The 16,991-nt window shown below is 35.6% G+C and overlaps 1 protein-coding gene across 1 annotated transcript in view; it reads right to left on the bottom strand.

Annotated features, from left to right (window-relative positions):
• Positions 1-1,345: 1,345 nt before the first annotated feature.
• Positions 1,346-16,991, bottom strand: part of LOC131046347 (pre-rRNA-processing protein ESF1) — a 106,865-nt gene continuing 91,219 nt past the window's right edge. The window contains exons 5-7 of the mRNA XM_057980072.2: positions 4,076-4,204; positions 2,028-2,782; positions 1,346-1,861 (exon numbers count right to left, since the gene is read on the bottom strand). Of these exons, the coding sequence (XP_057836055.2) occupies positions 1,672-1,861; positions 2,028-2,782; positions 4,076-4,204 (1,074 nt within the window). The 3' untranslated portion in view covers positions 1,346-1,671. The remainder of the gene's footprint in view (positions 1,862-2,027; positions 2,783-4,075; positions 4,205-16,991) is intronic.

Here is a 16,991-nt window from a genome sequence, read left to right as displayed (position 1 = left end):
CAAGAGCAGTCATCTTGGACTTAAGAGAAAAGGGCTCTGCGCCATTTTTCACAAATCATACCCTTCACCTTCTAATCAAAGCAATTAGATGAAGTCTGCACGAGCCTATGCTCAGGCTAGTGTACCTAACTGATCTGAGTTCTGAATCTTTGTCAATAAGCACTTCCCTCCTTTCCAAAGAGTGTGTTTGTACTCTACTGTATCCTTTTTTACATTATGTTCCCTTCTTGAAGGTTTTCTTTGTAATGACATGGTGTAGGACAGGTGTAACAGATCTTTGTCACTAATCATTACCTTAATCTTTTGAAGTTTAATCCAACAGGTAATCAAAGTGGTTACCCAAATTCATGAAATGAAGATTATTAATGGAAAACAAATCAAGTGAAGCATTCTTCACAAGTCCATGCCCATCAACATAGCTAATTTGTAAATCAATCTCTCTTAGCAATGCTTCCATCTTTTCAAGGCTTGAATTCTTGACAAATGTTCCTTGCACAATGCTAGACGCCACTAGAATATCTCTTTAGTATTTGATCTTTGCATTCAAGATGCAATGTCGATTTCTCATTAAGTTCATTGAGAGAAATACCTCCCTAGTGCGAAAACTTGTAGATATTGCTACTGCCATCAGACATAGGAACATTAAATTGCCTCTTTATGTTGCAAATATCTCATTTCATCCTTTGGATTGCTGGCATGGGTTTCTGCCTTGATATTTCTTCCCAAATATCTACAGGAAATTATCAAAAGTTACCATCATTCTGAGGTCTTTTGATTTCCTTTGATACTCCATAAAGAGTGTCTTGACAGACCAAGGAAGTATATTCCAGAATGCCAGAATGGCAGTTGTTGTCCATTAAACCCTAATAAGGCATGTGAAGTATTTTCTAGAATGCCAGCTGTTGTCCATTATACCCTAAAAGTAAAACATTAGCCAATGCCTTAAATTTTTTCTTGCTCGTTGCGTATTCAACAGAAAAAAAATCCTCAATTTTTAATTGAAAAATAAAAAAACCACTGGCAAAAATAACAAAGGCCAATCAGAAAAAGGAAAAAAATACCTAAAATTTCATTAAGAAAATGCCAACGCTACATACCATAGGAAAAATGGTTTAATTGTTTACTGGCGTGCTTTCCGAGGAAGGATTAATATGCTTTTGAGGGAGACGAAAACATTAGTTTCCTGCCTATATAGGCAGGGACTAACAAGCCACTATTATCAGCAAATGCTCATAGAAAGTTTATAATGAAACCATACGCACCAGTCTAACTGATTGAAGCTGCCTCTATTAGTAATGCTCTCATCCATTAATTTTCAGGACAACTGACTTACTTGTACACATCCTTAGAACAATAAAACACTAACAAATTCTTAAATAGCATTGATCAGTTGCAATTACTAAAATAAATGGAACACTATTTTTTTATGTTTGTTCAATCAAAATATTTCACCTCACCATAAGATATGGCTGAGGACAATGCTTTTACTGCTTCAAAAAGAGAACTTACCAATAGCCGTTGCTATATATCTCAACCTGTAGCAAGGATAATATAAGTATAACAGAGATCACTGTTGAACTCTAACCCATTTCTCCCAAGAAGAAAGGGAGGATGATACTAGAGTTCAAAAGCCCTATCAACATTCTTCATGGAGGAAAACAGTAACATAATTTAGGACTGTAATGTTCCAACTTTTCGCTTGACTGATTTAATTAGGGATGAAAGTTCGGTTTTCCTCTTTTTAGTTGAAGAATCATCTACTATAGATTCCTTTTGCACAATAGGCATTAAATCATCCATTGTTTTATCTGCAAACTTCTTTTGCTGCTTTTGAACTATGCTACGACTGTAAGTTGCTGACCTGCAAGAATAAGTTAAACAAAGAAGATAATTAGATAATTTACTTGGGATACCATGTAAGAGGCCACCTCTTTTTATATAATATAGTAACAACATTAAATGATAGCAATAAGCTTTCAAATCATTCAGTCTTAATTCAATATATTCCTATTATTCTCACAACATACCTCTTAAACTGTGGATCTGTTGGATCTATGGCAAAATGATGAGATGTGAAGAGAGCTGAAAATCTTGGATCATCAGTATCAACAGTAGGTACTTTGTCCTCAATTGCAGATTCTTTGAGTTTTTGGTATTTCGATTTATTTGATTTTAAATTATATCCTCGAACAGAATTTTCGAACCCATGATCATCAGCAAGCAATAGCTCTAGCTCAGCTTTACTTGCATCTTCTTCACTTTTTGTTTCACTTGATAAAGATTTTGATTTTGAATGCTTTTTAGCAGACTTCTCTACCTTGGACCCAGTAATAATGTTATCTTCATCATCTCCAGAGTCATCATCTAAAAAGAAATCATCAGACTGATTATCCCCATCTATATTACTTGCATCCTCTCCATCAGAACTACCAGTTTCTTCTTCAGAAGATTTTGTTGTGATGTTTTTCCTTGCCTTCCTCTTTTCACTTCTTTTTTTCAAATAAGCCTCCCAAACTGTCTCTTCTGAGTTGTTTTTCTTTTTCCTTTCAAGAATCTGCTTACTTAGCTTCTCTAGGCCAGTGTTGAAAGTTATTTCCATATCTTTGTCATCTTTATCTTCCCTGCCTTCTGAAGGATCTCCAGAATCAAGAAGGGATCTATACTTTTCTCTCAAGTCTTTCTTCTTCTCATCATCCACTGCATCTTCTCCCTCTTCATCCTCATCACCGTCAGATACATCATCATCTGACGCCAGATATGCCTTAAAGTCCATTTCGTTTAGCTGCAAAACAAAAGTAAACAGACAATAACCAAAATGATTACCCATTTTTATTTTCATCCCAACCCTATACTACAGCAAATATATCCTTCAAACTTTGTCTAAAAGCATAAGAGGACATCTACAAGAAAACTGATAGTGACATCCTTATAGGATTTTATTCATGCGTACTTGTCGCCCCTTACTTTCTTATGGAGGGAACAGATACACTTATTTTTCGAACAGACATACTTTAAATGTGGCATGAGTCATTTAATACGAAATTCCATTAAGTCATTTTACTTGGTTAGAAATCATTTGATACAAGATCGCATATATATACTCTCAAAGGAGTTCAATATTTTACTACTTTCTATTTCTATTGAAAAGGGTGAATCAACCAAATCCCTTCTCATAAAGGGTTGCATGTGATGTTTTGATCATTTTGATAAATTAAATAGAATAATCATTCTTTATTTATTTAAGTGTCCTTTCCTTCCACCATTGGGATAGCGAGTTGACTGAAGTAGCATCCTAAAAGGGTCACTATGGGAATTGACTAACCAGCAAGACCAATATAATGACATCCTTTGCAAAAACCAAAGTGTCATATTACCTAGAGAAAGGCATATTACAATTAGGTATAAGTGGATAAAAAGGTCACAAGGCCCTCTCTGCCAGCTTACATTCATAAATAGAAGGTGTGTGAATCATATTCCAAGAAATTGTACTAATAAAGCTTTCAAATAAATAATCCATAATCAAAAAGGGAAGTCATTTGATATGAAATTACATGCAAATCATTTTACTTGGTAAAGAAACATTTGATACAAGATCCCTATTTATGCTCTCAAAGGAGTTTAATATTTTATGTTTCTATTGTAAAGGTTGAATCAACCAAATCCCATCTCATAAAGGTGTGTCTGTGTTTCGATCATGTTGATATGTCACGTTGAATAATCACTATTTATATTTATTAAGTCCCCATTCCTTCCACTTTGGGATAGTGAATTGTAACTGGAGTAGCTTCCTAGAAGGGTCACTATTGACACTGACCATCAACCGAGGCCTATACGATGAAATTCTTTGCAAATCCAAAGTGTTGTACTCACCTAGGGAAAGTCATCTTACAATTAGGTATAAGTAGATAAAAGGGTAAAAGGTCCTCTCTATCAGCTCACTTCCATAAATAGGGGATCAATGCATCATATGCCATTTTATTCTTGAAATTGGACTAATAAAGATTCCAAATAAACAGACCAGAATGACAAAGCCTTCCAACTACAAAAAGAATAAAGTGAAGTAAATGCTCCCAACCTGTTTTGGATCATACTTCCGATTCAATGTCTTAACACGAAGTGGTTCATCATCATCCCAAGAAATATTCACTCTGCTATGCTGCAATGCACGAGTGTGGAAGTCTGGTGCTTCATACCCAATTGGAACCTGAAATACAAAATAACAGACCATAAAAAATTGCACTTGACAGACAAAATAACAAGTCCAAAAAAAAAGAGAATATCTTACATCCCTATTTAATCATTTCTTCCAAAACTCCAAAATACTGAACTCAGAAACGAAGACTTTAGCTGAGGCCTCCAAGATGATTCTAATGCTAGCATCATCTAAAATTAGAAATATGTATAATACAATAATGTAATGTCCCTTACTAGTAATATAAGTATCAATATGTCTGCCTGGGATAAAGATAGAAAAAAAAAAATCAGAAATGAAATCATGGCTCGTATAAAAAGAAATATCATATTAAAACATACAGAAATTACTTTTCTTTACAGATTATACAGATGCAGCGGAAACAAGATTTATTCAATTGTAATTTATATGGTTTATAACATTTTTTTCTTTAATAACCATAGTTGGTAGCACAGGGAATGATCCGGTTAGCCCATCCATCCCACTCTAGATCCAAAGGCAGTCATGATGCCCCTTTGGCTTACTATTAGTGGTGTGGGTCTTATCCCCGCAATTCATTCCTTGTCTCACCCTAAAATTATTAAACCAAGGAAGTTTCAGATTGTAGAGGGGCTTATTAATGGCCAGTCCCAGGCCCAGTAGCAGTCATATGCCCTACTAGCCTACTGATCTTACATGGATTAGTAGGTGGACAACTGAGACAGACTTATCCTCCTCTCCCAACCACTCTGCCTTCCCGGGATTTTTAGTAAATTAGTGAATAGATTCATTGTTATTGACATAAGATTCTACAGTAAGTTTTAGTTTTTGATTTGTAAAATAATTTGTCGGTATTACAGCAGAACGTTTTATCCAAATTTTGTATAATTTTATGGTTATTATACCCGGTGAACAGAAAATGTACTCATTAAGGAATTCACTTATGCCATTAGTGGTTTAACTTTATCAGTAATCTAGTTATGTATATCATAATATATCAGACGTACTGTGAAAGACTGCCAATTCCTTAGCATAACATTATTCATACTTTATTACTATTGTAACTGCTTATACGTATCAGATTGTGACTGTTTGTAATCATAAATACACATATGACATTAAGTTTAATTAACTGATATGCACAGCTCTATCGAATCATATAAATAGTTACAGTTTAACATATTATGCAAGTTGAATGGTGGATATTTACGGGTTGATTCCAGAACACATGAATCTGGAATTGATGCAAATTACCGTTGTATATCATAACCATGAATCTAAATACTGCGCACGTTACAAGTCAGCCTGAAACGTTAAAACTAATCGGCATATTTTCTGAGTATGCGTCATACCTGGGATGATTGTCTTGTCTGATGAATCAAAACTGCGATTTTGTTTCACTCCCGCAATATTCAATTCTCTTTCTTCCTTTCTCCGTATCATCTCCCCAATTCACCAAAACCCGATATATATATTCCTTCATAAATCGTATTAGAAAGTCACAACTAGTCAGAAAGATGCATGTCTTCCTACGATCGTGACTTTTGTTTTAAACACCATAATTAGTAATCGATGCTTAATACTTTAGGCATCGTATATAATAAACTTCAAGTTATTTATTAAATTAAGAATAATGATTAATTGAATTAGCTTTGTCATCATTACATTAATTTATTTAATAAAAGATTAATTTAAGACAAAAAATCTAAAATCTGGAACAGAGATCGTATTACATAGATGTTAACATTCTGTACATTTATCATGGGACATGACAAATAAAATCCCATATAAGAAATTATATTCAAATTATCATCCAATAAGAATTACAGCCTCAAATGTCTAACGACATATCCCAAGGATCAAATAAGTAACTATCGACCATTCAGCTGGTCAGATTGCCCAAACAAAATATCAAAATGAAATTCATACCCAGAAAGATCTTCCACTACATTGACTTTACAGAAATACACAAACAAACAACTAGATTAGACAAATCATGTTCAAGAAGTAGATTACAACTCAGAACTTCATTACATTAAATGCTGCATAGAATATTTAAAACCCACACTTCCACTTTATAAATCCAATCTCAATTTATAAACTCACAATTTACACACAGAAATTGACTTGACTATTCGGCCATCTCATTGCAAGCTGCTCTCATTCACTTCCAAATTTCCTCATTTTGGCAGATGAATATTTGTTTCCATGGTTCTTGTCTGCTACTGAAGGTAAGAACAACCAATCGAGAAAATGAAACAGTTTACCTTCCAACAACTACAAGTTGCTAGAGGTTGCAATTAAACCTCATCTATAAAATTGCAGATGGATGAACTGAGCTACACATCAACTTTTACATCTACCTTGATGGATAGAGAAGCATTGCTTAGCATTATGATTGATGAGCCCTTTAATTGTCTTTTGATTACCACTATTGATTTTGTGATTCCTTAGAAACTGTTGAACTTTCATACAAACCTCATGACACTTTCCTAGGTTTATGATATATATGAAGCATTGAATATAATTACTAATGATTGTTGGCATATGCACACTCCAACGAGACATTGTATGTGATTGAAGGTTTTGTCATTGATGGCAACCTTACAATCCTATGGCACCGGCAAAGGCATTATACCGGCATCAACAGATCACGCTCTACACCGGCACTCAGGACACCGGCACCGGCACAAAAGAAAGGAAGTATACCGGCACAGAGGCCAACAGGATTTTGTTTTATTATATTTTGTTTATTATTGAAAAACTTTGTAAGCCGACTTGGCAAATTGTAAAATGACTCTTATATATAAAAGAGATCATTGTAGACATCATTGTAAAGAGAGATAAGCATAAGGAAAATATTAGGCAGACCTATTGTGCGAAATACAGGTTGAAGGGGTATATGTAAAGAACAGAGCAGGAACCAGTACTGAATCTCACATTGAAGATGCTATTGTAAAGCAGTACAAGTTATTGGATTTGTATAATCCTCATTGTAAGTCAGTGAGACTTCCCATTGAGTAGTGAGCTCTAGGCAGTTGGCCACCCTGCATGTGCAGGCCCCTATTGTAAGTAATATTCTCTTATTGGCCAGTGAGTAAATATTGTGGGTCACAAATCCCACCGAGGTTTTTCCCACACCGGGTTTCCTCGTTAAAATCTTGTGTTATGGTGTGTTTTTCATGTGGATGTTCTTGATTCTGTTTATTGCATTATTTCTTGCATACCGGTACACTGTTATATTATGTTCTACACGTTTTAAGTTAAGAAATTATATTCACCGGTTAGATACTGATTCAACCCCCCCCCCCCCCCTCTCAGTATCTGTGGGATTCCTAACAATTGGTATCAGAGCCTAGTCCTCTATTTTCAGAAGCCTAACAGCTTGAAGAAGATCTTGACACCGGTAAAGATGGAAAATCTAATGAAACAACTTGAAGGAGCTCTTACAAACTATGATGCAGAGAAATTGAAAAATATCAAACTAGAAGATGATTTAAGGTCAGCTCAGGATATCATTCAGGCACTTCAAGAAAATTTTACTGTTGCAAGAAATAAGAGAAGAGAACTTTGTGAAAAATTGCAAAATGAGAATGATGAAAAGGAATCACTTAATGATATGATAAGCAAGTTGAAACAAGAGATCATGACAACAAAGAATGAGATGCGGGATATGACTATGAGATTTTGCAAAGAGATTGAGGATAGGAAGAAGAATTGACCACTAGACTAAGTGATGCAGCAAATGAGAACACAAGACTTAGCTATGATAATGGCATGTTAAAGACAGATCTGATGCATACTCAGAATGACTCAAATGAACTGGTGAGACAAAAAGAAGTCTTAGAAAGAGAACTAGAAACTGCAAATCAACATAAAGAAAAATTCAAGAAAAGCTCAGAGGAACTTGGCACCTTGCTGAAGAATCAAAAACCTAAAGGTGACACTTCTAGAATTGGCTTTGAAATTGGTGAAAGCTCCGGTACTGCAAATACTCAGGATCACAGCAAACCGGTAAGACAACCTAATGCTTATAAATTCAATGGAAAATGCTTTAACTGTAATAAGTATGGTCATAGAGCAAATGAATGTAGATATAGAAATTATCGGAATATCAACACACCCACCGGTCAATGTTCTAAATGCAACAAAGTTGGTCACAACTCTGAAAACTGCAGAATGAATGTGAGATGTTATGTTTGTGGAAAATTTGGACATTTATCTAATCAATGCAGAACACAAACCGGCATAGGTTATGGAAAAGCTATTCAGAAGAATAATGTAACTTGTTATGCATGTAACAAGATTGGGCATATTGCTAAATTCTGTAGAAGTAAAGGAACACCGGTAGACAACAAAAGTTCTAGCTTGAAAGGTAAAGAAAAAGTTGAAGAGGTTAAGCAAGAATTCTCAAAACAATGGATTAGAAAAGCTGATCTAAATATTGGGAATACTCCTCCACCGGTAGAACAAACCAATGCTTCATCGGCAGGACAGAGTGATGCTTCACCGGAAGGACAGAGCAGTGCTCCACCGACAGGAAGTTCTTCATCCAATTGAAGAAAGTTTCTTTGAGAGTTTGGCAATCTAATGACACATGTATTATTATTCCCTCGGTTAGAGAGAAGAAGTTGAAAATTACTTATTACCGGCAAACAATGTTAAGTGAATACTTAACCGGCATACAATTAATGTGGTAGATGGCGAATAGACACTATAAATTTAAGGTTTTGGCTCCATTTCATTTCACCGAGATTTCAAATTTACGAAGAGCGCAAAGATTTCGAGCTAAGGCATTTCGAGCAAGAAGCAAGAACACTCCAAGCAATCATCCATCCTAAAGGCAGTAAAAGGTATTTAATCATGGCATCCACCTCTACAATTGAATATATAGCAAACCTTACTGTTGTTGAAGTGATAAAAAGACCTAGGCCCGTATTTCAGTTGGTTCCCGAGATAGCAAAGAAAGATGATACCTTAGGTGCTTTTTCTCAAATTCCTAAGGGAGTTGTTTATGCTGAAGATCCCAGAATGTACATCCATTGCAACAATGAGGAACTAGGAGATGAAGAAATTAAAACCATGTTTAAAACTGTGATATGTGATAAAACCGGCAATGTAAAAGATGAACACAAAATCATTGAGACCCTAGGATTTACAGAGATCCTTAGCATTCCTGAATTTCCCAAGGATGTGATTAGGATAGTCTTAAGCAGGGTACATGGTGAGTTTTTCTGGTTAGATGCAGTCCACAAAATCACCAAGGAAGCTGTGAAAGTTGTCACAAGGTTACCGACCACCGGTAAAAGACCAGATAAAACCAAGAAGGTTTCCAATGACCTAGTTATAAACCTAACTGGTGCAACATTCGACAAGAGGTCCCTAAGAGTTAATGATGTAACAAACATTAATGTGAGATTCATCAGCATGATATTAGGGTATAAAGCTACTCATGCAAATAGACTCAATTTAGTTTCAAGTTTATGCATTAAGAGTGCTTATGATATGGTCACAGATAATGCAAAAATTGATGTATGTGAGTGGTTAAAAGACGAATTAATTGACAACCTTGGAAAGATCAAGAAGGACAAGGAACTTTCAGGTTTGGAAATCTGTTAGTATGTCTGATGCTACATATAACAAAACAAGTTCCCGGTATAGGCTACAAAGAACTTAGATATGATATACCGGTAGGCAAACAGTTAACAGAACTATTTAATAACATGGGAAAAGACAAGGAAAACAATATTCATGACTTTTTTCAAACATTAAAGGCCAAAATGAAGAAAAGAATAAGGTTATCACAAAAGATTGTTGACAAATACAAAGATGAAATATACTTTGTAATCAAGAAAGATGAAATCTGGATGGAAGCAGTCATCCCTAGGACAGTTTGGGTAACCAAGATGGGCTATGAAATAGATGATCACATAGTTGAAACATATGCTAAAGCACTTCTGGAAGCCCCCAAAGAACCTAAGGAAGAAATATTTGGTAGTGCAAAAACCATTGAAAGCCAAATACAATCAAATAAAAGAGTGAAAAAGGTTGAGGCAGTTGTAAGGAAAGGTTCAAGACAAGCAAAAGCCATCAAAGAAGATGTATTGAAGAAAACCAGTATAACAGAGGATGAGTTAAGCAGCTCCACAACCTGAAACTCACCTATCACCGGTAGGTACTTCTTCAAAAGGTGACATGCCTGCAACTTTCAAAAGAGTTGTAAGAAAAAGAGATCCCTCACCGACAACCACACCCTCACCCAGGAGGACAAGGCAAAAACAACAAGCAATGAGATCTCCGGTAAGAAAGGCCACACCAAAGAAGAAACTGACACCCAAGAAGAAGAGGACAAACAAAGACTTGGCCCCTCTTGATATACTGCTGAATGAGATCACAGAGGAAGGTAAATTGAAGAACATAGAGAAAATATATGACACCTTAACAGCTGATGAAAAAGAGCAAGTTGAAAATAGTGTTATAGTGCACATGGATATGTATAAGAAGTTTTTAATGGAAGTAGTCAATGAAATTCCAGATGAACTATTCAAAAGACTAGAAGCAAGAAGACAAGCAGTAATAGAACTGGATAAGAAAATAAAAATTGAAAAGCTACTTGTTGTATATCTGGTAAACTCTCCCAAAGAAATTGATGACCTAATTGCTCAAGCCAACCAAACAGTATTTTTTACTGCACACCGGCACATTGCTTTAATGGTTGGAAGAGTTAATGAGGTGACTGAAGAGACTGAAAATGGATGGGACATATTCCTAGTTGAGAAAGAAAAACAAGAAGAATACAGGAACCCCAAACCCATAAAAGTTTATTAGAAAGATAAGAGACAAGGGGAAAGGAAAAGTTGGTGGACCACCTAGTATCAAGGTTAGAGACAACTTACCTCCACCTCCTTTAATTACTCCACCGGTAAAAACAACAACTACAGATGATCAACCGGCAGCTGAGAGTATGAATGTAGAGGATAATAATCCTAATCCTGAAGTCTTATATACTATGGATGTTGATACTCAAAAGATCAACATAGTGGTAGACAAAGATACAACTGATAAGACTGATATGGCTAGTGAGCCTCCGGTAGCTGAGGAAACTGATAACACACAGGAGAAACCGGCAAAAGATAAAGAGCAAAAGGTAGAGACTTAGACACAGACTGAGACAATACAACAAACAGAGCAAAAGGCTCTGGAACAGCAACAACAACAACAACAGCAACAAGAACAGGTACATAAGGAAACAGTGCCACCGGCAACTAGTGAAGCAGAAAAACCATTGCTTAAAGAAATACAAACACAAACAGACCTACCAGAGGTCAATACAAGCTTGGTTACTTCCACCGGTACTCAGATTGTTGATTCATCATCAAGATACAAATCAACTAATGTGACTGAGGTACTATTAGATTCAATCAAGAAAATAACTGACTGCAACTCACAAGCTTACAAAGCAATTGATGATACCATACCAATTTTGAAGGTAATTGCTCCTAACTGTAATATAGACAACAAAGATTCTTTAGGACAACTTGATACACTCTGTAAATATATCACAGAAAACATTGAGAAATAAAGGAAGTGTCATTGAAGGATAAGGTAGAAATTGAAAAACAGAAATTCTTTGATGAGCAAATAAAGAAGTGTAACAGAGATTTTGACACACTTCTACCGGAATTATGTAATTTGTTGAAAGAGTACAAAAATCTGTACAAAGATACCTATAAAACAAACTTTTTGACTGTAGATATAGACAAGAAAATGAGCAAGGTACAGGATGAAATCAATAAACTTGCAGATAGTTTTGTCAACTCACCTGATACACTATCAATTTTTGAGGAGAAGATAACAAATTTTGAGGAAGAACTACTTAAACTGGAAAGAGAGAAAGAAAGAATAGTAAATAAGGCAAAGCATTTGAGATCAAAGCTAAGTCCAAGATTGGGCTATCTAGCATCTCTACAGAAGGAAGTATCTGAGGCATTAATACAGGGAAAGAAAACACCGGCAGAGCATTTGCAGCATCTCACCGGTACAGTGAAGAGAACAGAGATAGCAATAAAGGATAGCAAAAAGTTTATGGACAGTATAAACTTGATTTTGGGAGATCTTTTTCAAATTGTAACCACCCAATTACAAGGTTGAAACTACAAACTCTACTGACATCTTGACAACCTTTGTCATTGATGCCAAAGAGGGAGTAGTAGGATGAGAAAATTCAATATCACAGGAATCATATGCTCAGGGGGAGCACACACATTTTTGGTAACATTTTTTGACTTCACATTTTTGAATCATTTTTGAAATTTCTCATGAGCGTTGCCATCAATGCCAAAGGGGGAGATTGTTGGCATATGCACACTCCAATGAGACATTGTATGTGATTGAAGGTTTTGTCATTGATGGCAACCTTACAATCCTATGGTACCGGCAAAGGCATTATACCGGCATCAGCAGATCACGCTCTACACCGGCACTCAGGACACCGGCACCGGCACAGAAGAAAGGAAGTATACCGGCACAAAGGCTGACAGGATTTTGTTTTATTATATTTTGTTTATTATTGAAAACTTTGTAAGCCGACTTGGCAAATTGTAAAATGACTATTATATATAAAAGAGATCATTGTAGACATCATTGTAAAGAGAGATAAGCATAAGGAAAATATTAGGCAGACCTATTGTGCGAAATACAGGTTAAGGGGTATATGTAAAGAATAGAGCAGGAACCGGTACTGAATCTCGCATTGAAGATGCTATTGTAAAGCAGTACAAGTTGTTGGATTTGTATAATCCTCATTGTAAGTCAATGAGACTTCCCATTGAGCAGTGAGCTCTAGGCAGTTGGCCTTCCTGCATGTGCAGGCCCCTATTGTAAGTAATATTCTCTTATTGGCCAGTGAGTGAATATTGTGGGTCACAAATCCCACCGAGGTTTTTCCCACACCGGGTTTCCTCGTTAAAATCTTGTGTTATGGTGTGTTTTTCATGTGGATGTTCTTGATTCTGTTTATTGCATTATTTCTTGCATACCGGTACACTGTTATATTATGTTCTGCATGTTTTAAGTTAAGAAATTCTATTCACCGGTTAGATACTGATTCACCGCCCCCTCTCAGTATCTGTGGGATTCCTAACAATGATATGATAAATATTTACCTTTGCGCATGCTTATTAGTTAAAATGTGATGAAATGGTATAATTTATCATGAAAAGCAAATGTTTTCAAAAATGACTAACTTGTTCTGCAGCAAAAGAAGTAAGGACATGATGACATGGATATTCATATAGCAAAAAGAAGAGCAGCAACAGCAATATTCCTGCAGCCCGTAGTCTTTTAAGAGACCTAAGAGCAAAAAATTGGCAAACTTTGATGGAGTATTTCTCAGAGTTTGTGGCACCTAATAATATTTCATTTGAACCTATAGTTGCATGTTGGGTTCCGCCATAATAAACTCATATTTTTTTAAAATTTGAAAACATTTGATTGTGCCAAGAATTAATGCATTTTTGCAAAATGCCACATTTATGCTCAACATAATGTTGCCAAGAGCCATATTTATGTTCTTTACCTTGTGCAACCAAAATAACTATGACAATATGTCAAATTGGGTACATGAATGATATAAAATGCCACATCTCATTCTCCAAGTGTCTTAATTGTAATGTCTCCTTCCTAATTTGACCTAGAACTTGCCCTAAATCACAGTTACAACAAATTAGGGTTAGTGTTACATCTTACCAAGTAAATATTATCTTTAATAATGCGATTCTAGATTTGAATCCTGCAATCATGACAGATACAACATATGCAAATATACATATACATATATATATATATATATATATATATATTGAATCATTGGGGTTAGGCATAGATTATCAATAATACCACACAAGAACATTAGGGTTTGGATGAAGAGACATGATGGGTCTGCCCGAAGCCATTTCTACATCAAGCCCAAGAGTGGATGTCTACCACAGCCCTCTTGCTTCGCGGCTTGTACCTGCTTTCCCCAGCAATGTCTCATCTCCCTAGAGACACTTATCCATCTTGTGGAGTTGGGCGGGGGTCGTAAGTGGGTTACTTAGCTCTATACGTAAGTGCCCTCTAGTCCTAGGAGCCATTACGATCAACTCTAGAATGGCCTACTTACTTAGCCTTATATACTCCTGCTTACACCCCAAGTCCTTCCAATAAGGTGGATTTCAGTCAAACGAGCATATTTTATATTCTATCATAAGAACAAAAACATTCTTTATTATGCATAAACAACACGTATGCGTATATAAGACAATGATTGGCAGCAATATCAAGTATAGCACTGAATATATATCTGATAATAATAATAAAAAATGATTAGAGTTCTGTTGTGATGAATTGGACTGGTTTCCCTTGTGATTGCTGCTCCCTATCTTATAGGAAATGCTTTTGCTGTGTGATCTGCTTAATGGACTTGACCTGCTTTGAAGGTTTCAGTCTGATGGACTGATTTAATGATTTGCTGATATCAACTATTGTTGTTTCTGAAGATGTGTGTTTTGGATAATCGATTCCCAAGTGTGATGCCCACCTTTTCTCCAAACGAGGATCTGCCTTATATAGCCCTCAAGAGGAGATGTAGGGTCACAAACCTTGCTGAGAATATCCCCCTTCATAAAGACGTGCCCCTTCTAAATTGCTGTCCCTTCATAAATTGTGTCTTGTTTGTTATTAAGGCTTGCTTATAATTTGTTTGAGATAACTATCTTATGTTTCAACAACTTGTTGATCATATGGAGAAGAGGGAAATCTTATTCTATGACATAATCATTATATTCATTGGCAGATTACTTTGGCGTGATTCATCCTTGTCTGGTGTAGCTAGAGTGATGATACATGGATTCTTTAGGAACTAAACTTTTGCTGCAATTTATATATGTATGAGTCGCGTGAATACTGCCCTCATCTGGATGCCCTCACTCACCGTCTATAGTGGCCTATTTGCTGGTCGAACTTCTTGTATGGCTCAGATATAGTGAATACTGAATCGAATCATTGTTTCCTTATGCATAGATGCACATTCAGGAGCCATCGCTGCCTTACTTTTATCATTAATCCATTTCGGCTAAACAATTTGATATAGCAATTCTCAAAGTTCATGAGGCCTAGGTTGTGATATCTAGACTTACAAATGGATGTTATGTCCCTCCACAATAATCTCTCTAAATCTTTATCAACTCAAAACTATTTTAATGTGCCAACACCAAATGCAGTTTATAAATTACCTCATTTAAGTTAAGCATAATGTTTCCAAGAGCCATTGTTTATATTTTTCACCCCATGGGAATGAACTAACTATGCTAACACATTAGGGTGGGTGGGCAAATGTTAAGGGAGGCCATATTTAATTACTCAAGTGTCTCAATCCATCCAATATATATAATTTTGATATTTCACACCCTACTGTTGCGAATTCGTAGAGCAACAAATCTAGGCACCAATGTCTTCTTATCCCTATAATTTTTTTTCCACCTACTTCTAATTGGACTTATGAGTATAATAAAGTTAGGGATATAGATGTGCATTTGAATTGTCTCATTTTTTCTCCTACTTATATTCCACATCAGTGGAATGCAAGCCTGCAGCAACATGTGAAGAGGTGCTGAGTTGTCCATTGAGTAGCTGCATAAGACTCCAACTGCCAACAAATAATTTCAGAATTAAGGACTCTTCTACTAAGTTATTATTAATCTTGTTCTGTTCCATATTTATCTTCACATACCTCCATAATCAGACCTTTTCTATGATGTTAGCTGAGTTATGATTAGGACTCTTTTTTTCAGTTGTGTTCTTCCAGCAAACAACCCTCTCCTTAATTAACAGAGATGAGCAACAGATTTAGTATGATCAGTCTAAGTTAGGAACTAGATGAGTTTATAAATATTGCAAAGAACAATAGATCGAGAGATCAAGCATTCTGTGTACTTTTCTGTTTTCACTTCAGCAATCAATTTTGAGGAAATTTTTCATCTCTATGAATGATTTCACATAAAGCATTGACTGTAGCTAATTACTTTGCATAACAGGTGCACATACCCTAAGGGCCCACTTGAGGTACGGCGCTACTCTGTAATTTAGTTTCCTAATATTGTTGTATTTTAACTGATATTCAATGCATTCAATAGTTATTAGACATGTTAATTGTTCATGTAGCAACTGATTGATTAGAACTCTGTACAATACATTCAGCTGAAATTGTTATTTAGTATTTACCTATAGCTGTGACTTGTAACAGGAACAATAGAAGTATTGTTTAATCTTGCTAATTACTTGTAAGTTTAGTAACGTTTGTCTTTAGAGTCAACAATTTTTTGAATTTTCAATTTGGAAGCATAGTAGAAACCCCAGAAAACCTCCTAGCGTACATAGAGTCCAGGTCTCATCTCAAGTTTGCATCCTTGGTTGATAAGTTAAAGTATCCTATGATAATTGATGGTTTCCTACTCTAGAATAACTTTTATCCTTTATGTTAAGTGCAAGACCATATTGCTCTAGATCATTAACTGTTATAGGAAACTATACAATGGTTTGTGTCAATGATGTTGAGGTTGATGATTTGTTCAATTCATGTTCCCAAAGTAACTTGATTGCAAACTGCTAGGTAACAAAATTTTGTTTAAAACATTTCAGCACCATAAAAGCAATGGTTGGGTTGGATTGAGTAAGAAAATCAAATTACTGTTGAGAAGAAATGTGAGTTAAAATTTGATGTTGGTTAGTTTGTTTATGAGGTTTTGGTAGATGCTGCTCCTATAGACATTTGTGGACTGTT

This window comes from Cryptomeria japonica, chromosome 8 (genome assembly GCF_030272615.1).
Source record: "Cryptomeria japonica chromosome 8, Sugi_1.0, whole genome shotgun sequence".
Lineage (NCBI taxonomy): Eukaryota > Viridiplantae > Streptophyta > Pinopsida > Cupressales > Cupressaceae > Cryptomeria > Cryptomeria japonica.
This window is presented reverse-complemented; position numbering and strand designations above follow the sequence as displayed.